Here is a 23,100-nt window from a genome sequence, read left to right on the forward strand (position 1 = left end):
TCGTGTGTTAATAAAGCATTGCTTTTTGGCGAAAAAAAATACTGTTGAAGCCAAGGCTTGGCTTGATAAACATTATTCGGACTCTGCACCAGGAAAATCAACCGTTGAGAAGTGGTTTGCTAAATTTAAACGAGGCGAAATGAGCATCGAAGACGATGCACACAGTGGACGCCCCAAAGAGGCTGTTACCGACGAAAACATCAAAAAAGTCCACAAAATAATTTTAAATGATCGTAAAGTGAAGTTGATCGAGATAGCTGAGACTTTAAAAATATCAAAGGAACGTGTTGGACATATTGTGCATGAATATTTGAACATGCGAAAGCTGTGTGCAAAATGGGTGCCACGCGTGCTCACAATCGATCAAAAGCAACAACGTTTTGATGATTTGGAGCAATGTTTAGCGATATTCAACCATAATAAAATTGCTTCCCCATCCACCATATTCTCCAGATCTGGCCCCCAGTGACTTTTTCCTGTTTGCAGACCTTAAAAGAATGCTCGCTGGAAAGAAATTTAGCACTGATGAAGAGGTAATCGCCGAAACTGAGGCCTATTTTGAGGCTAAAGAGAAATCGTACTATAAAAATGGCATCGAAAAATTGTATGACCGCTATAATCGTTGTATCGCCCTCGAAGGCAACTATATTGAATAATAAAATCGAATTTTGTCAAAAAAATATTTTTTACTATGTTAGCCTACGAACTTTTCAGCCCAACTGTTATTGTAACTGGTATTGACTACTGAACAGTATATTATTGTTGTACATAAGTAATAACATTTACTAATAATTATAATAATAATTGTTATTATCAGCATTATTATTATTATTAGTTGTTGTTGTTGTACTAACCAGCTATGAATTTTGTTTAATTGTTACTGGTTTTCATGGAAGAATGTTATTGATTGATGGAAATTAAAATTTTGTATGCATCAGCACTTAGGTTATTTGCACAAATAATAAATTCAGCTTTCACGGAATTAATCTTGACTCGACATTTTCCTCCCTTCATTGACTGGTATATAAGGTGTTTCATTGAATGAGGCATACTACTGTCAGATTATTTTTAATTTCTGTTTCCAAAGTCATCCCAAAATGAAACTCACACCAAGCAAAGATTGCATTTAACTGTGTAACATACTTTTGCCCACAAAATTGAACCATACATATGTTTATGGAAGTTCAAAGGTCACATCATGTGGCCTTGAAGTAAAAATTTCAATATTTTCATATAAAGATTTTTTTTTATAAAAACTATGCTCCCTTAGCTTTAAATTTAAAACAAGCCCAAGATGAAAGTTATACCATAATTGGAAGCAAAGCTATGAATTGTTTTATTTGACCTTGTAAGCACATAAATTTTACATTTGTTATAAAGTTGGCAACCCTGCTGTATGAATACTGTGTTTCACTGAGGGTTACAATTTTACATATGTAAGTTACTTCAGGTCTTCTACCATCCTACCAAATTTCATGAAAATCTGAAATTGTAGTGTTGAAAAATTCACTTTTTGTTATGATTTGGCATGGAATAAACCCATATGAATGTACATAAAATTTGTTTTAATGATGATTTATTAATAGAAGCACTAAAAAAGCCACTAATTTTATTTAATAGTCTTTTAGAACACACTTAAAAAAAATTGGCATAATAACTGCAGTGACTTTTAGTGATAATGCAATTTTAGTAACATCAGACATTGACACAAAAAAATCAACATTATTTACAACACAAATATTTTTTCTGGCTCTCAGTGCAAAGGAATCTTGGTGACAACTTCTTAAATGGAATATACATAAATGTATCATGTATAGAAAAAAAATCAAAGTGATAGGTCGATTTTGACTCTGAGATATAACTTTTTCTGTTAAGCACTGCAAGCTACCACGACAATGACCGATCCATGCAAAATTCTGAAACTTTAGCCTCCTGTTTCTCAGTAACTATGAGGTCTACAGAAGAAAAATTTTGCATGTGTTCATACCTTGTTAGTATTAAGAAATACACCAAATTTCATTAAAGTCTGCATCGGTGGTTTTCATGGCCTGGGTGATTTGACGTGGAATCAGTACACTATGATATTCCAAATTCTCAAAAATTACATTAGGATCATCAGTTTCTAATGATGGCGACCATCTTGGTGGCATGGCCTGGATGGGTTTTCCCCTCACGCACATCATGTTTTGTGACATTGGATTTGTTTGCATCAGCTCGTTTGTCTTTTATTAAAGTGGTGGTTTCAAACAAGTGGCTCATCCTGTATACTAATGTATGAAAATCTTGCAAATATATGTTGTAGCATGAAAATTTGTGCAGTTAGTTTTCTTTAATAGTCATAAATATAGTAATTGTCACACAGTGTTGACAGTTGTAATAAATTAAGAAACGTCTTTGTAATGTGCAATATCACTGTTTCTAATTGAAGTCTCCATTAGTGTGTTTATAAATGAGCATAAATTTTACACATAAGCCATTGAAACCTCACAACTTTATTTTCATAATATGTTTGAACATACTTAGAAAAGTAATGGGAAAAACAAATACAGTAACCAACCTTGGCTAAAATATTAATTTATGCAATTTGATGTTTTTTTGCAGCAAGGAACATGCTTTGTTTATGTAAAATAATTTTCTGAAACAATGGGAAAAAACATGTTTTATTTGAATCTGCGATTTTCATTTGAATCAACTTTTCTGTCATTTTTGGCTGATCACAGAAATTAGGTTGAGCGATGATATTGATGAAGGGACACTCACAAAGATCACCCATGCCTATGCTGGGATTTGAACCAGGACCCCTGGCATTATAACATACTGTGTTAACCACTCCGCCACAAAGTTGTTTGAAGTTCTAGGTATGGCTTAAAGAAATATGCTTTTTTAAAAATTAGGAGAAAGTTGCCTAAATCGCACCACTGGCCTAAAAAACAATGTATTGAACATTAATAAAATATAGCAGCTGTATATGGAACCTCAGGCATGCCAAAGAACACCACCTGTCAGTTGTAGCTGTTGAAGTGATAGGCGTTGTATGCACATTTGAAGAAAATGTCTGTTCTTCATGCTATTTTTTTTCCACCTTTTCATAAGGATATAGGAGACAAGTGAGTTATATTTTTTTTTACTTTAGTTATTTGTCACATTTGTCAATTCTGATAATTAATTTTAACCACATTCACATTGTGATAAGTTTACACAGTGAGGCAGGGGATTTTTTTTTTATTTCAAAATGAAGGGAGCTCCTATATCGCACCACATCTGGCCAAATCGCACCAAATTCCGCTACTAAAACTCTACGAATTTGTATTTGTACAGAGAAAGGGTCTTTCATCCATATCGCAGGCAAAGAGCCACACAAAGAAACAGATGAAAGGACTCAAACAACAACCAACATCTCCATCTATATTTCAAGATTTCAGGACTACCAATGGAGAGAACAAAAGTTGAGGACTAAAAGTGGTAAACGTTGTAAGTGCCAAAAAGCGAAAGTGTTCGGAAATCGCATCGTTTTACACATCAGCCCGTAAGAACATTCACACTAGTGACCTCTTTACATGCCCTTTGAACTACTTAGAGGGCTACCAGCCACATTTCACGTTTACCACATTATAAAGCATGGCACATTTCACAGCTTAACGTGGAAAACGGTGTTTGAATTATTGTGGCACTTATAGAGCGTTTACTCGGCTACTAGCAAAAGTTCGTTCTTTTTAATTCATATTAGTTATGACTAAATCTAGTGTTCTGCCTATTAGGTTTCTGATGTTATTGTTACTCCTTAAAGAACCTAGTTTGAGAAGATTTTGAAGTGATCTAAACAACGGTTTCCAGAATTTAGTACTCCCTCTGTCCCATAATTATTGTCCGGTACACTTTTGTTTGTTGTCACAAAATACTTGTCTGATATTCAAACTGTGACATTTGTGTATACAGAAGAAAATTAAACATGGGAATGAGTCATACAATGTTATTACTCAAGGATCAGTACAAATTGGCCGATCAAGTATCCAAAAGAACATAAATAAAAGTTACCATTTTGGCATACCGGACTATAATATGGGACAGAGGGAGTAAATTACAGCTAGTGTCCATGATTTCTGCTATGTTGAAATCTCCAATTAAAATTAGAGGACAGCAATTTTGGCAGTGTGTATGACTGTTGTACACTTTAGGTGGTGAATCAGGAGGTATATAGACTGCACAAATGTATGCATTAGGTTTTGTCTTTTGTTTTTAACATTTACAATTTATGAGTCAATGGTGGGAGTGCACTCAATTTTGATTGGTTGTTATTTCTTTAAAACAGGTAGCTCAGTCGGTAACGCGTCTGACTACCATGCTCAAGGTCCCGGGTTCGATCCCCGGCCGGTTCAAATCCGGGAACTTTTCTAACGGTGGAAGCGGCCCCGGCGCCCACCCAGCGTCGAATAACATGGGTACCTGGGGGAAACCCTGGGGGGTAAAGGCGGTGAGGGGCGTGATGCTGATCACATCACCCCCACTCACGACTGGATCAAGAAAGTGTGGGGCGTTACCTCCACACCCCCTATACGCCTTCATGGCGTGGTGCTATGCACAGGGGAACACTTTTTTTATAAACACACCTGCTCCCAGGGATTTTCTGAGTATGTTTCAACGTGATCTTATCCATTATCAAAAAGTTATTTTCATTGTTTGAAGATGTTAGCAAAGTTTCTGTTATAGTTACTCAATAGAATACGGAGATAAATTGTTTTAGTTCTCAACCAACGTACATTCTGGTACATAATATTGAGTTGTTGTTCTGGGGGTTCATTGATTGGGGGATATTTTCCCTAAAGTTATCATGATTATAAGTTTGAGGTTTTTTGAAAGGTTTGATTCTGTTCTTTGTTTCCACTTGCTGCTTCTCTAGGAACACTCAGTTATGTTATTGGACAACACAATTGGAACTAGCTTACCTTCATTGTTTGTTTGTTCGAGTTATTTTTTAAGTACATTTTATGCACACACAGGCTAATCGAGGCTGAACCTACAGTTTAAAGTTGGATCCAAACTGCTATGCAATGTGCCTCAACCGGAGTTTCGAACCCATAATCGTCCGATTACAAGAAAATGACATTAACACTACGCCATCGGGGAGGTCCTAGCTTACCTTCATGTTGAGGATGGACTTGACTTTGTGAGGACATGGAGGAGAAAGCTGTTTTCCCATTGTAGCTATTTGGTGCCCCTGGGACCCTTGAGGTGAAGAGGGTAATTCATTTGTTAACCTGTGCAGGATGTTCAGTGCGTTACTTTCCCTATGAAACAGAGCAAAAAGTGAGAGTGGCGCACCTCGGCAATCAATTCCAGATCTTCTTGAAGACAATAATTCATAGCACAGGTTTGCTGCCCGAGCTCAATATCTACTTATAAGACGTTTATCTGTGGTTATACTATCATGTGCGCAATTCATGTACTACATACATCTTTAGTTGAGGTAAAAACTGTCAGTAAGAGTTAGTTTCACTTACAATCTTTTGTTTAAAATTTACGACCAAAAATGTTATTGCAAGACCTCTTGATGCAAGGGAAGTGATTGTTTTTCAGCACTGAATGTAGAGAATAGTAACTGCTTTGTCCTGTCCATTCAAGATGCCATTTTGTCATGGCATTGTGTTTTTTTTTTTTATGGTAACAGCAATTGGGGCAAAATGATCCCTGTAAGAAGCAAAGTTCTGATAGTGATAATGATAATTCAGTGTGTATTTAATGCAGTGATAAATTCTGTTCATGGTGAAGGTTGGATTATGTGTCAGATGCATAACAATGGGCTCATGAACAATGTGCTAGAGTGGATGATAACTAAACCTCGGATTTTAGGTTTTTAACATATTTTTCCCTTTGCAGGTAAATAAGAAATAAGTTACATCAACATTTCATTATAAAATGAAACAACTGATGAAGTTTTATAGTGCCTAAAATAACCTATTTTGCTTGTTAGAACATATTTTAGGTTTGTGTGTCTAAATCAAACTTTCTTTTTCTTTGCATATTTTTTAAGGTTTCACAGGATTTTTATATCACACAGATGTATTTGCTCTGTTTGGTGACGAAAAAATTCGATGACTTAATGTGTTTAAAACCTAGTCTCTGACGTTTTCCCTCCCCCACCAAGTCCATTATGTTTTTTCAAAGCTCCAAACAATGCAACTATTACCTGCACAGTTCAAAGTGCAAACTTCTGATCCATGTGGTATTTTGCATCAGTTTCATGCTTTGTGGCATTCATACCTTTTGAAGTAACATTTCAGCATTCAAATTTGCACCAACAGCTATATTTCTGTTAAAAGATAATTTTCAGCATATAAGATTATCCTCACAGAGAAAAAGTCAGAGTTTGACCTTGGATAATGTGAAAAAAGATTCTTACATATCCAGGTGGCTACTCTAGGACCATGATAAAATTAAAGTATAATTCACAGTTTTTAACTTTTGAAAAATTCAAGGCTACAAGCAGATGTTTTCTCTATTTCAACTTCAAGATCTTGCAGGGATACAATAATCTTTAGTCTGTCAGATAGATTGTTCTGCAAAGGACACTAACAAAGTAAACACAGAGAATTCAGTGTTATTTTCCATGCAGCTTTCTTTTCCTTCCTCGATAAAAATTAAAGCTAAACAATGAAAAACTAATTTGCGAAGATGGGGGATGAGTGATAATACGAAGAAATTAATGGACTCTCACAAACATCCATGCTCAGACCAGGATTCAAACCCTGGCATCGCAGTGCCATGTGCTAACCATTCCACCACGGGGGCCGGCCCATTGACCAATATGAGTGCATCATGAGGACAAGATGGCTATTACAGTGAATTTGAAAAAAAATGTTGCTTATGAAGACAGCTTCAGTAATTTAATTGTGTTCTATTCGAAATTATCAATAGCAAACATTGCCCTGTAGACAGACACAATACTTGACACAAAAGAATATGCATGCTATATGCTATGCCTAATATTTTGGTGAGTGAAGGAAAGTTAACTCACAGATAATGGTTATTGACCCTCAAGTAGTTGAGTAACCATTGATATTTGATGTGCACAAAGTGTGATGAAGATATTATATATATACACACGAAGCAGGGCATCATGCAGCGTGATTGGCGTCCCCCCTGCCACTACCACCACCACTGCCAAGGCCAATGTTTCAGTTGAAGCTGAAAGACGGGCACGTAGAGATGTCTGCTACAATAGACTCTCCCGCCAAGTGTGAGGTGTGTTACTGGCTGACTTTATGGAGTCGGCGACCAAAATCAATGCAGCTGCATACTGTGAGACATTGCACAGACTATGCAGAGTCATCCACAACAAACGGAGAGGCATGCAGTCTTCAGGCATTGTCTTGATTCATGACCACGCCCGACAACATGTTGCTCCATCAACCAAGACCTTCTTCAACGATTCAACTGGGAAGAGTTTGTTCACTCTCCCTACATCCCAAACCTAGCACAGAGTGACTTCCACCTTTTCCCGGTGATGAAGAAGTGGTTGGGAGGATGACACTTCCACACCAATCAGGAGCTTCGGGACACCATGCACACCTGGCTAAACAGGCAGGCGGCACCCTTTATATGCAGAGGGTATTGGAAAGCTGGTGCATCGGTACGATAAATGTCTGCATCTTCTTGGTGATTACTTGAAAAGTAGATGATACGTGTACGTAACATTTGTCAATAAACACACCACTCAGGTGGTGTTTTTAACATGTGTTTTTTCATGTATTTTAAGGGTTTTTAACTAAGGTAGTTTTAAATCTGTATGTGTCGAGCACCATGAAGTGTTTTTAACCCCAACCTTTTACCTAGTATCCTTGCATGACACTTCTCAGATGTGGCTTGATGTTCAGAGCCTAAAATACGACCACCTGAAGAAGGAAGCAGTAAAGCTTCTGAAACGTAGTTTACAACGAATACATACTCGCTTACGTAAGTAGATGAAATTCAATACTCTTAACATATTTTTGTTTATAGATAGTGTGTAACACGCACATAACCAATATGCTATAGATCAATATTTGTTAAATAGGCTGAACATTAAAGGGACATATGTTTAAAAAATCCAATGTTTCCCATACACACTATTGTAAAGATCACTGTTCCAAATATGTGCATAGCAATCAAAGAAATTTTGAAAATATTGTTTAATTTGCTTCTGTTGGATTGCCTTGATGTTCAAACATTAAGAATAATTGTGAATCATAGAAAAACATTCTCTCTCACCTCTGCTGAGGCATGTGGGAGTGAGGCTGGCAGTCGGTAGGTAGGGCTTAGCCCTCAAAGGCTGTTGCACCATGAGTTATTTATAGGACTGATCCAATACTTATGCTGTTGTATCAGTATGGGTCAATACCAGTGGTATTGGTATACGTTGGGTTTTAATTACCAATACCGGCTGATAAGTTTTCTGCTGTTTTGATCATTCACAGATCTGCAACACTTTTGCACAGTCTAATTATCCTGGAAGTTATGCAATATTCATAGTTTCCATCAATTTTGTGATTACATAAAAGGTATTTTTATATTGTGATGTAATTCTGTTTTAAGTGGCCTGTGTGTGTTTTTCGATATTTGCCTACAGCTCAGGCAATTCTTTTCTTTGGCATTGTTGTTTGCAATAGTATGGATTTAAAAATTTTCTTGCAAGCAAAGCGAGCAATATCATTATTTTCTGTAATGCATTGTAAATGAACAGAGGGGGAAATAAGACCAACTATGTACTTCAGACTGTTACTGCTAAGCAGTTTGGTCTTAAATGCATGAACAATTGTTTGGATGAAAAGAAGCACGCACGTTTCAGATTTATATCATTTTTGCGGTTTCCTTGTTATGAGACGGATGAATTGATTGTGTAATGCATTTAAAAAATATGTTATATATATATGTATTAAAGAAACTTTGAATACGTACACAATTGTGTTAACATATTGCATATGTATTTTTGATATTTTACATAGCTCCATGTTGCATATGTGTAAAACATTTGTTGTACATGAAAGTTATACATACATGTCATATGTACAAAAATAATTAATTATATTAGTCATGCATTTTTTGTCTTTTAAAAATACAGTTTGTGTGTTTGTTTTCAATTATTTTCAATGTGTTGAAAAACTGTTTCAAATCATTTGTCCAACACAAATGCTTTAGCACAGACTTCTCCCCTTTTGCATGATTTACGAGGATAATGACATCTTTAATACTATTACTACTGTTCTACTGTTACTATTATTATTATTATCATTGGCACGTTTATCCTGGTACTTGCCCCCATCCAGACAAAAATTCCTGGTTGCGCCTCTGCTAAAACATGTATATTTCATGCTTTCTTTATCATCAACATCGCACACCCTAAATTTTATTCCGCACCCCCTCAGCACCCCCAGGTGATTAATCCTGGTGCCACCACTGGGCATCCGGGAGGAATTTGAAAAAAAAAACAAAAAAAACAAACATAAATGTCCTACATTTTGTGCATTACATAATTTGAATTTAGAAAATGCATTTCAGTTATAGAAAGAGAAAAAAATAATGCAAGTTACAAGTCTATGGAATGCACTCCCAAACTCAGCAGTGAAATTTATATTCATTCAGACATTGCAAAATTAAAAAAGTCTGCTGTGCTAGAACAAAGACTGAAGCTATAATCAACAAATTTCTGGGACCATGTTCTGTAGATATCTCTGTTCAATGCACGAGATGAATTTCTTGCTTTGGGGGTCACATCAATGAAGGTAATCCAACAAGGTGTTTTGCATAAAATTGCTGATTTTGATGAGTAGAACCATGGTTCACACATGGTGGTCCTCGTTATGCATCCTGCAACCTGAGTCTTCTGTAACATGCACTCAATGCTCCTTTCAAGCAGGAACTATTTTGTTGCTACACCAATGACGAGAGGTTTGGTGGAGATTTAAACACTATTCATTAACAGGTGTCTTCTCAGTTTGAAACTGAAGAATAGTTCTTGAAGCTTTCCTTGTGGCGAATATTGAAGGGATTTTCTCAGGTAATCAGCCAGGTGATTTCCGGATAGGCTTTCAAGAGCTAACGTCACTCTCATCTTCAGGGATCGAAGTGCAGAGATAAGTCATGGTGAAGTTATATGTATTTGGTGTGGGAGAGGTCCGGTGTAAGTGGAGTTTCTCCAACATCCACACTCCCAGTCAACTATCGCTGAAGATGAGAGTGGCGTTAGCTCTCTGAAGCCTATCTGGAAATCACCTGGCTGATTGCCCAAGAAATATCTCTTCAATAGTATTACTCCCTCTGTCCCATAATTATTGTCCGGTAGACTTTTGTTTGTTGTCACAAAATACTTGTCCTATATTCAAACTGTGACATTTGTGTATACAGAAGAAGAAAATGAAACACGGGAATGAGTCATACGACGTTATTACTCAAGGATCAGTACAAATTGGCCGATCAAGTATCCAAAAAAACAAATAAAAATTACCATTTTGGCATACCGGACTATAATTATGGGACAGAGGGAGTATTATTTTGTATTTGTATTATTTTGTAGGGATGGGCCGATATGAAATTTTGGCCGATACCGATAAAAGTACCGATATAAAATTTATCGATACCGATAACCGATATTCTACCGATCCGATATAAAATTAGAAATGGTCCATGAAGAACCTGAAATGTTGCTTGATCTCCTTAATAAATGTGTGTTTCGAGGTGACTGCAGTGCAAAGGAAGTTGAATATTTAGACAATTACTTTTTAAAAAAGTAGGGCATCAAGATTATCCATAAAAATTACAACAAAATGGCAGAATTTTACACTAAATTATAAGATATTTATCGATATATCGGATCGGTAAAATAATCGGTAATTTTACTGATACACCGATATGCCTATATTGGCTGATACCGATAGAGTACCGATTAATCAGTCCCATCCCTATTATTTTGTAATTGCAGATTAATATTAAGATGAAGTGAAAAATTGGACAGAATACCACTTCACTTCAGAAATCCAAAACATGAACGAATATTTCATAAAATGAAAATTTCCTGACTTTTCCAGAGCAAGAACTAAAATTTTCCAGACCAAATCATTAGAACAATTACCATAAAAAAAAACACATCTGGAAGGAGGTCCCTATATTTTAGCTAAACATACACACTTAGAATCTAGAATCTTACTTAACCAATTTTTAGAACATTCACTTCACATAGCAATAATAGCAAGAAGGGAAATTCAACAGTACTTAGCTCTTGGAGTAGAGAGAGGGAAGCAAGCAAGCATGTATGAGGGGTGAGCTTTAATGTGACACTTGTCACCTATGATAAAGAATTCAAAACACAAGCCCTTTTCCCACAGTTATTTAATATAAAATGTCTAACTGCTGGTAATATTCAGTATTTCAAACTGAAGTTATTTTTTTGTTCCTTTCTTTGTTCAAAAACTTTTATTTACTGCAATCCTACAAAAAACAATGATTTTTTTTCCAGAAAACTTATATTCTCAGACTTTTCCAGGACTTCCAAGTTTTCCAAACTGGTAGTGTTACATACCCAATAGGACCAAATAATGTAAATAGTTTGCCAAAGAGGAATAGAGATGGCAGCACTAGGCGTACAAGATTAAGAATTAACATAATAGATGTGAACAACTTTATAAATAAGAACAAAGCAAATTGGAAAGATGAAAAACAATAGAATCTACTGTAAGAAGATAAAGAATAAATATAAAAGAAATAAATTAATGTACAGGGTGACAATTAATGAACTAAATGAAATAAAACAGTCATTATTTCTGAATGGTTCACGTGATGACGTCCAAACTGCGTGGCTGGCCACAGGGCATGATGGGAATTCATATGCGTATGTGCACGCAACGTGTTGATGTCGGCCATTTGCAAGTGAAAATGTCCTGGAGGAGTATTTTGGGGACCGCATTCTGGCTCTGGGGTACTCAAGAGGCCACTGGAAGGGGGCTATGTTAAGGACAAGGTGTACAGAAATAACCCCAAAACCATTGCCGAGCTGAAAATTGCCATTCAGGAGGTCATCGATGTTTCGACACTTCAGCGGGTCATGCAGAATTTTGCTGTTCGTCTGCCCCACATCATCGCCAGAGATGGCAGACATATCGAACATGTCATAACCTAAATCTGAATGCCTGTAGTGCCGTTTACATGTGCAATACAGTTTGTGTACTACGTGGTTTGTCACTAATTTCCGTTTTATTTCATATAGTTCATTAATTGTCACCCTGTATATATTCGATAAATCAAACCAGTGATCATATGTAAATTGATCAGAAAACTAAAGATCAAAGCACTGCTACAAATGTGTGTCTTTGAACAGATATTGCATCTGTCTGATTGATTTACCATTCCCATAGCGGAAATTTTGTTTACATCAGTGGTGGCGCGTTCCAGTCGGCGCCCCACAGTACTTTTGGTTGCGTGTTTCATCTACTTGGATGTGCGTGTCAGTCGTTTGACACCAAGTATACACTCTGATGTACCCAGTTAGTGTTGGCGCATTCCAATCGCAGCCGCAAGGGAGGATATTAGTATAATTCCCAAAGTTTAAAGGAAAAAGCTGGAAAAGGATAAAGGAATTCATTAAATCGTCAAAAACATAAATAAATGGAAATCCAGAGGGAAGTTCACAAAGAAGACAAGAAGGAAGTCCAGATCCAGACCAGCCATTAAGAAGGAAGTCCAGATCCAGAACGTCCATTAAGGAGGAATTCCAGATCCAGATCTGTCCATTAAGAAGGAAGTCTAAATAGAAGAATATACAAATTGAAGAAAAGAAATAATAAAAACATATTGAGATGAAAATTACCTGTAAATAAGCAATATAGAAGAACGTATCTTATCATGTAAACATTCAATTTCCATGTATCCTTGTTTATAGAATATATTCGTTTAAACGTCTTCATTGGTTTCGTTGCCTACAAGAACCCTACCCTGTAGATATTCTAGCTGAGGTTTAAAATTAAGATTTATGTACCTTTGCACAAATGGAGGTAGCAGTAGACATTCTGTGATTACAAGTTTAGGAATTTTGTATTTAAGAAATCATGGAAAATCAATATTTTTAAAATTGAAAAGGTACCTATTTTACATTATTTCCTAACATGTTTTAGTAATGTGTATTAGTTACTGCAAATGATTTTCCTACATTTTAGGACAGCATTACCTACTTTTTCCTGATAGTGATCTGGTAACCCTAGTTTTGGTAAAATTTTGGTAACAATCCATCCCGAAGACAGTGTACTTCTATTAGAACATTAAGGTAAAAATCTGAAAAAAATATATGCTAGAGACATTTTGAACTCGTCAGATCTATGCTTCCTTAGTTTAGTTTGAAAAATAACGAAGCAAGAAAGACTGAAAGCACCTGCTACATTAGGTATTGAGTCAGACATTCTAAAGAAGGTGAATTGTGACAATATTATCAAAATTAGCTTAAAAAAACCTCCAGTCTTTGTAAATTATTTTGTTCACATGACTGATGGACCTATATACATTATTTGTGAATATTGTAAACAAAAAAAAGGTAAAGCAATTCTCCATGCCATGCACTGTGTCACAAAGGTCTATGGATGTTGGTTAAGTTATTTTTGTGCATGTTAAAATTTGCATTATTTTTTTTCAAGGAAAGACTTAGTTCATCCTTTGCATCCTTTCATACATTCTTAAACTGTAGTTTACAAGTTTTTATCTGAAGTATCTACACTGATTGGGATCTCTACCAGTTATCAGTAAATTTGACATCCATTCGCATAACTACATTCTCCATTCTTGTGTTAAGAATTTTAGAAAATCAGTTCTCTTCTCCCATGACTCAATTTATATATTATTTGTTAAAATTAAGGGAATTTTTAATTAGAACTATACACAAAAAGAACTTTGAACAGATATTTATTTCCATCACACAATCATTAACCCTGACACCTGCCAAAGTCCTCATGATTCAATGAACAAATGCTGCACAATTTACCACTCCAACAACCCGCAAAGATATTATGATTCTATGTTGTGAACCTTATATTATGCTTTGTAATAATTTATTTTGTACAGTACAATGATTGCTTTCTACAGTCTCCAAGCTTATATGTATTGAAAAAAATAGGAGCATGCACATGCATATTATGCAACTTAAAACACTCAATCCAATAAAATTATGTCCTGTCAAAATAACAGAAAAAAACAACTTATATTATGATACTGTTAACTCATTCACATAAGTATGTCACAAAGCAACGATCTTGAAAATACAATTTAAACCAAACCTTATAAAATTATAACATATTTATAAATATTATGCAGATACTCTCTGTCAGATTTTAAAAATTATGCACATTTCTCCTGAGAGGTTCACTAAGAAAGACATTCAGCTGCTGCAGGGGAAAAAATCACAATTGCACTTTCAGTTACAATGAAGAAGCTAATTTGTATCTCCAGCCTTCCAATAGTTAAAGCACATTGGATATTTCTACAGCAAGATTATCATTTGTTCATCAATATACAGTACAACCAAATCCAGCTGGAAATAGTATTGGGATTAATTGAGCATTGGTATAATTTTCATTTTTATACAAGCAACACAACTGCAAACTGTGAAAATTCCATCATGCACAGAACAGTTTCCTTGTAGTCTTCATTTGCATATGTACAACTGAAAATAGTCACTTGCAAAAGAAATAATTGTCTCAGACTTAAAATTTATGTTTATCTATATGCATTATAAGCTTTAGCTTTCATCAGCTCCGTCATTATTTTCTGAATCAACAAATTCAACATGTGTGAAAGGAAAATGTCCTACTTTTCCATTAAGTTCACCTTCCCATTGACCATTGATGTTCATCTTGGTAACTTTTATTATGTCTCCTACTTCCAACTTTAGAGCTGTTTTATCATACGCATTTGGAACTCGAGCTTGTTTTACACGAGCATATGCTGGAAGCTTCCTCTGTAAACAAAAAAAAAAATAAAATAAAATCACATAATCAAATGTGCACAGAACATAAGCACTAGGTAATGTGTATATATGCAGTACACAAGGACTAACATCTGACATATGTTCAACAATTACCCCACAACATGTACACTGGTTCTGTATCTAAATCTACTTAACCGAATGCAATGTACACAATTTCATTCTAGGGTAACAAATAGCCTTATCTGTACATCCTCTATATTCTTATGGCATAATAAGCACATGATATCCTACATATTTCAAATGAATACAGTGAAATAGCAGTTATAAGTTTTGCAAAAGTACATTTTTCTTGTTTGTATGTTTCTTTCTGGTGGTCCCTGTCAATTTCCCAAATTTTTACTATTATATTTTAGTTATATGATTTTTCGAGTTATACGTTCAACGATTTCAGTCCCAACAAGGAAAAAAACCTCTCTTGGGAGTTCAAGACATCCATGAAGATAACATGTGCCACCCATGCAGGTTTTATCAGCTAGAACCATGCAACGAGACTCTCGACTCGTAATTCTATTTTCGTCGCTTGCCCCTTGCTAAATAATCCTGCTTTTATTCTTTGCATTGTGTTCCGCAAGTCATATCTGCCTGAAGCTGTCAGTAAGTCATATCTGCCTGAAGAAGATTTATAGTTTATCAGAAGGCAGAACAAGAACAAAAAGTGGCTCATTTTTTAACTCGCTGTTTTGTGTCATATTTCATAATCGTCAAAGCAAAACAGTTTTAAGAGACTGCAGATTCAAAACAATAGTTTTTCTCCTTTATATTAGATGAGTCATTGCTGTCAGAAGCTGATATCGGCGAGCGACTGCTTTGGAACAGCCAGACGTAACACTGGTGCCGGTAGCAGCCTACTTACAGACTGACTGGCACAAACGGAGGGAAGGGGAGACTGACTGGCACAAACGGAGGGAAGGGGAAGTTTGAAGAAACAGGTGGCCGAATGGAACATCCTGGTCATTTTAAAGATACTACACTTGTTGAAGACAGAGAAACTGGACTTCAGCATTCATTTTTTTCATCAGCAAAGGAGAGGGGGAGGATTATTGCTTTCTTTTCCCTTGCTGTCAATGTAAGGGACATGTGAACAATATTTCCTATGCAGTTAGCTACATTAAAAAAATGGAGGGGGCTGCTTCATGAAATGATTGCATAGCCGTGCATGGCAGTTGCAAATTAATGAGCCCTTGTGAGTGGAGATGGGTGACTATTTTTTCACTCATTCCTAAACAAATATCGGATAACTGGGTTTGGGAAATTATTCTTACTTTTTCCCCATAGCCAACGTGGCAAACAAGAAGAAAGGAAAAGTTTTCATAAACAAGTCCCCCTCTCTTTCTCTTCCATCTATCCAGAAGGATTTGGTAAAAGCATGGGTAAAGAAGTGTGAATAGTGGTTGCATCTTGTTGTCAATTTTCCACATGCATTTTTGTGGAGGGAGGGAGAACAAATACATCTCAGTTGCACTTTTACAGTGTGTTCAAACCCTAGAGAAGAGTGACTATCTGGCAATAGTTCTCTTGTTCCCCAATCATAAGGCAGAAGGCTCCGTGGATTCCTACCTGATGGGGGATCTAAGAAGTGCCTTTTTTCCTTACTCCATCAAGGGAGGTGTGAGGAATGCAAATTGTGCCCCTCTCCCACTCAGCAATGGCTCTTCTCTTTCTCCTCTGGCATGAGAAACTTACCCCCTTAGAAGTTCAAGGTCAGAGGCCTGCACGAGACACTGAAGAAACCAGTCCACAAGGTGGTGTGCCTGAAATAATATGCAACATGCAAATCAACCCATCTGTTGGACGATTGTGTAAGCAAGCTTGCCTGAGCAAGATTCCACAGGCATCAAGACCTGCCAGGTTTTTCCTCTATACCCAGGTCCTAGGAGTCATGTGATACCCAATGTAGTTGCTTCAAGTCAGATGCGAGCACTACTGTCAGGGTTGTCAACTGCAATTAAATTTCTCTGCGCATAAAGACATTTGAATTTATGTTAGTCACAGGGGCCCTGGGGTTGTATAACTGAGATTTTATAACTTCGCAAATTAATATTTTTTCTTAAGAATGTTTCATTATTTTGTCAAATCGATGACAACATATTCTCCAAATATTGATATTTTATCTAAGCCACCCTTTTAAAATGCTAGAAATCTATTCCCTAATGATTTTGCAGCACATCAGTCATTAAGACAAAACAAAAGGTGAGGTCTCACTTATCGCACAATTCTTAAACTCATTGTGCGTTTCCCTCCCCTTCATCTTCGGACGTAAGCGCGGATCGATTTACAAATGTGTGTTGTTCCAACTGGCTTCAGATTCAGAACCGAGAAGTTTTCGTGCGGTTCATTGTCAGACACGTGACATATGGAGCAGTCATTGTGAAGGATAAGTTGCGTTTTGTTGTTCCATGTACTGGCGTACGCTGGGATGGAGGGAGCTGATGGGGCTACACCTCCTCTCGAAATTGAGAAAATCAAAACTTTTAAATGAAAGCAGTGAAGAACTCTGGGAAAGAAAATGTGGGAAATGAAAACTCCCCTTAAAATGACCTCTGATTACCATTTTAGTCTTTCAACAGCTTTAAAAATGAAGGTTGAAAGCGGTGATTTCAAAATAGGAAAAAAAGGTTTATTCCAGCTCTGCCTAGAAAGAGCTATGCGATACAGACTTTTACAATTTCAGAGTCCTCTGAAAAAAAATCCTGGATATGCTATACTGGATCCGCGCTTAGAAGGAACTGTACGGTAAACAAATGCACGTGTATGAATACAGTGTTGCCAACCAATAACTGCAGAATATAGCGAAAAGCGAATTATCACAGTGTGTAGTTTCTACATTATATTGTAGAAATTATTTTTATGACTTAGAAGGAACTGTACTGTAAACAAATGCAAGTGTATGAATACAGTGTTGCCAACCAATAACTGCAGAATATAGCGAAAAGCGAATTCTCACAGTGTGTAGGGTTCTAGATTATATTGTAGAAATGCTTTTTATGGATAATCACCATAATCACAATGTGGACACGTCATACCCTATTTGTTGCTAGTTTTCATAGAATAAAGAATACAAATTTTCCTCCTCCCTTCCCTCACAAGAAAAGCCATTTTTTGAATGGCCAGTTCTTTCCGAGTGTTATCTTTGTATATCCGTAGGTTTATTAAATATATATATGTAGTATAAACATATTCACATAACTAGAGTAGTTTTGCATACATTTTTAGAGTTTTCCAAATTTCACGCAAATTGGACAAAAATTGTAAGAGAATTTGAAAAAAAAATCCAATATCGTGGATCCGCGATTTTCTTTTTTTATGCTATCAAAAAATGAAGTAGACCCTATCTTGCAATGGACGTAGAGAATATATGTGCAGAATTTCGTCTAATTTACTCAAAAATCGTAAGAGGTTTGACGAATCGAAAATTACCAACGAAATGGAACTTCAGCCACTTTATTTCTTCCATTTTTCAAAATTTTTAAAATCTAGCATCATATTTACAAACAGCGACGTAGACAACGTTCGAATAGGAACATCTGCAACAATACCACAAGGATTAATACTGCTGTTAAAGAAAATAAATAAACAAACGAAAAATAGGTCACTTCCGTGCCTATTTTTGAATGAAGTCAAATAAGTATGATACTACTGTGCAAATATCTGAAAGCCATTATTGTCACCAATGCAGGACCAAAAAGTTCAAAACAGCTAATTTTAGCAAAAGAATAGGCGGATTGGCAACACTTCTCGTTGAGCCTGCTTGAACAACAGACCCTGCCACGCGCAACAAAATATAGTCCACTTTCTAACTTGCAAGAATAGAACATTCCTTCAACACAATTGTAATTATCGTACTCTAGAATTATCATAACCAATATTTAGTATGTAAATGAACTCCAGGTTGGCATAAATACACAAGACGTGACAATTTTTACTCTGGGTACAACACGCATGCGTAAAGGCTGGGCATGCGGGAGGGAATTTCAATTTGTGCGAGATGGATGTTCGCGTTGGCTACGTTAAACACTGCAGCGGGAAACCGTTGAAAAGCGCCGAGAAACAAATTGTATTGAATGTGTTCGCAAAGTTTTGCGAGAAATATCCAACTATGGTTATCCAGGACGTGATGAAATTGACATCTGAGTTTACTGGTGTCTCTGTTAAGAGTGTAAAATCTGCGCGCAGCGAGGTTCTAAATAAGGGCATTTTAACAACACCAGGGAAAAAGCGTCAACGTCAAAAGCCTGTGTTACAAGTTCAGTGCGATGAGTTTGCGAGAAGTGCCATCCGTCGTAAGGTTCATCACTTTTTTGAGAGGAACGAAGCGCCAACAATGAATAAAGTGTTGGTGAGTGTGAATAGTGATCCGGATCTGCCGAACCTTAAGAAAACAAGTTTCCACACACTTCTGAAAGAAATCAGCTTCGAGTTTGTGCAACGCAACAGAAAAAATATTATTGTTGACCGAGAAGACATATTGTTGTGGCACCGGAACTACCTGAGAAAAATACGCGAATACAGGCGGGAGGGGCGAAAGTTGTATTTCCTTGATGAAACGTGGGTGAATGAAGGCCATATTGTTTCTAAGGTGTAGGTAGATTCTGCCGTAAATTCTAAAAAAACAGACTTTCCTCTAAGGATTAACCACAGGGCTAAGAAACCCGACCGGCAAAGGCAGACGCCTTATTGTATTGTATATTGGCGAAAGAAGAGGAATGCTTCTGGGAATCAGATTACATGTGCGACACGATTGTTGACCGACTTGTTATCAATCCAGCTGATAGCAGTAGCGGCGGCACCAACAGTGAAGGGGAGGAATCTATGGAAGGAATCGACTTTCTATCTGACTCTGCTTAGGCAAGTAAAACACTTTTATACCTTCAAATTAAATTCTTAAGTACAGAAGTTCAGCTTATCTTGTGAATAGTTATAGCTTTCCTTTTTATTTAATTTCTCGTAGCTTGTAACATTGCTTTCGCGCCAACTTTCTCTCACACGTGGTGGAAGCAGCAGAAGCTTTTCTATCATCCAATCGCTGAAGCCTGGCGGAGTAATACCTTTGCCCTTGTGTTTACAGTGCAGTCCCTTCTAAGCGCGGAAAAGGTATAGTGGTTCCAAGTGAGTGTATGTGTGTGCAAGGGGGAGGGAGAGGGGGTAATTGTAAATGCAGGAAAGAAAATCACCTGTAGCACGCATCTTTGAAGTCACGAGCTAGAAATATATGGCAATGTGCAAAAACCTTTTGTACTGTAAATACTGATTTTATCACATATTTTATGGACAGAATGTAATGGTTGAATAAGTGATACATCACACCTAAATTGAGGACAAAATTACCTTCGCTATTAAATTTACGAAAATAAAACAACCAATCTTTGTGCCATTCAGAGGATAATAACACTAAGCAAGTTATGAATAGCATAAATTTTCAAAAAGTGGACATTAGCAAAATTTCACCAGAGAGAAAACCTGTAGCAAAAGTTTTCAAAGTTATTTGTAAAATAGTTTAATGTCGAACAACTAATAGCCACACAATGTTCCAAAATTATATTTACCATGGCACTTTTTGCGTAACTGGCTTCGTACTCCTTTATACTGGTGTGAGTAATACAAATGTTTTCTACCACGGAATAAATATCTGCAATTTGAAATTGATTAATAGGGGTGTGTGGGACAGAATTTTTTTGGGTCGGGATGGGATCAGGATAGGAAATATTTTAAATCCCTAACATTCAGGATGGGAAAAATTCGCAATTTTCCATTGGGAAATATTCGGGATGGGAAATGTTCGAAATGTCCCGAAGCTCTGGAAATCTCTAATTCTACACATCATTTTCACTTTAAATGATTGTTTTTGCATTTCTGGAATAAAAACTAACAGTTTCCGATAAGTTCCAGAAATTTATAATGCATAAAATGTCAAGAATTAATGACTTTTTAAAATGACCATTCGGTATTTCCCGACTGCTTGGGATCCCGAAAAGTTGGGAAGTTATTTCCCAAAGTCAGGATCAGGATGGGAAATTTTTTCCCAATCCCGGTTCTGACTTTTCGGAATCCCGCACACCGCTATTGATTACACGTGGTGAACATGCCTCGTGCTCCTTGAAAAATTAAGAATCTAAAAGTCGGCAACAGTGACTGCGTGACACTTGTATCTGGAGCTTGAATGAGCGTTCAGTAAGGTGGGTCTTTGGAAGCATGCAAGGCCTGTCAATTACCCATGGGCTTTTGATGCTTGAAGCTTCAATACCCAGGCAGGCAATTCTTACTCGCTGACTCGCCAGGTGGGAGGAGGAGGAAAACTCGGCCTGGCGACCAGGCAGGCTTAGTAAGTGAAACTGGTCCATGTGCAGTGCTCTGTTCAAGTTCATGTGGTGAATGAATGAGGCTGCCTATGAAACAGGCTTCTGGCAAATTTTATGACATCCGAAGGGCTTGGAAGATGTATAAAGTGGGAAACATCATAATGTTTAACATGATGTTTTGCTAGGACTGAATGGCTGAACAGATTACCTTGCTTGCAAACCCCCCCCCCCCCAGCACCTTCACTATTTCTAGCGATTTTGTGAATTTACATTAATGATTTAGATCAGATTAGTGCACTCCGTGTACCTAATTTTACAATTTTAATTATCTTTCAATAATACTTTTTTCTCAGTCATATGTTCCCCCTCCTTCTGTCCCCCATAAAATTATAACTGAGATTTCACTGTACCACACACTTATCACAACACCTAATTGTATGCAATACAATTGCACCTATTCAGCAACTTTATCACTCATAATGCAATTGAAATTTGTCATTTCTCAAGGCTATTCATACAAAAGAGATTATATCGAATTGGCAGATATGCACAAGTCAAAGTGATAAAATCCCTAACCACAATGGTCTGTGTTTACAGACATGAGCAGCTGGTGTTGCTGCATTCTTTTCAGAGATTAAGGTCACATAATCAGTGGAAAACCTAGGAAACAGGGAAATGCCAGGAAATTTGGCTTGTCATGGAAAAGTCAGGGAATTTTGCAGATGATTGGAATTTACATGCATTTCGGAGCCTGCAAGAGAAAAAGTTGCAAAATTAACATGTGGTTCATTTCCACTTCTGGATTCGGTTCTTGTAATTCCACTTGCCAAAAAGATTCAGTTCAGAAACTTGTTCCTCTCGTCCTTATGATTCTCAATCTGGTTCCTTTGAATAACAGTTCTACATAGGAGATATATTTAATTTTTACTTTTTAATACTAGATTTTAAAAAGAATATCAAAGTAAAAGTTGTAGACACACTATACTGATTGATAACTAAAGCAGGTTGACAATATGATCATAATTGGTGAAGAAGTGGTTATCGTCTATTATTTTGCAGATCTTGGTCTTGTTGGCATTTACATCTTGGTGTAGCAAGGAAAAAAATTTTGTTAGCAAGATTGTAGAATTTTACATAATGAACGTTAGCCTGGCTGTTATCTGTTGATTCAGCACAATAGTAGTAAGTACATGCATAGTGCAGAGCGAATATAGTGTCACACAAAGTGCTGCTGCTTTTTTTTGTTTTGTTTTGTTTGCTTGTTTATGTTTACAAGCACATAAAATTTGGAGAAATTTTTGTTGCATTAGGAATTGTATAGCAAATCTGCTTGAAAGTGAACAATTATGTATGGTTTATGAAGATTATGTTATTTATGAATATTTTCTGATGTTTTTAGATTGCAGGGATGTGTTTTAAGGTGAAATAATGTACCACTGTTACCTTAGCCTGAAGGCTAGATGTAACTGATTATAGCACCCAACACGCTTGATGCCTATTGTAATTTTACATTATTCTTCAGATTTTCATGTTTTTGTGCCTGTAGAAATAAATTTGCTTGAAAAAAGTGATGAAAGTGAATATTCATAATAATTAGCAAAACTGAATTGAAAAACACTAGGTTCAAGAGCACATGATTAATACACATGTCTGGAAAAAAATCATTTTTGGACTGGAACACCTGGAAATGTCAGAGTTTCATAATCAAAAACTCATAGCAACCCTGATAATAAAATGATTGCTCAAGAGTTGCAGACATCTTCAACTGATTTTTACAAGTGCCATGATCCTATTGCAAGGGAGGTGTGC

The 23,100-nt window shown here is 36.5% G+C and overlaps 1 protein-coding gene across 1 annotated transcript in view; it reads right to left on the minus strand.

Annotated features, from left to right (window-relative positions):
• Positions 1–13,892: 13,892 nt before the first annotated feature.
• Crk (Crk proto-oncogene, adaptor protein) overlaps positions 13,893–23,100 on the minus strand; it is a 107,639-nt gene continuing 98,431 nt past the window's right edge. Inside the window, exon 6 of the mRNA XM_083117502.1 lies at positions 13,893–14,965. Within this exon, the coding sequence (XP_082973628.1) occupies positions 14,747–14,965 (219 nt within the window). The 3' untranslated portion in view covers positions 13,893–14,746. The remainder of the gene's footprint in view (positions 14,966–23,100) is intronic.

This window comes from Lepisma saccharinum, chromosome 2, assembly GCF_977018435.1.
Source record: "Lepisma saccharinum chromosome 2, izLepSacc3.1, whole genome shotgun sequence".
NCBI lineage: Eukaryota > Metazoa > Arthropoda > Insecta > Zygentoma > Lepismatidae > Lepisma > Lepisma saccharinum.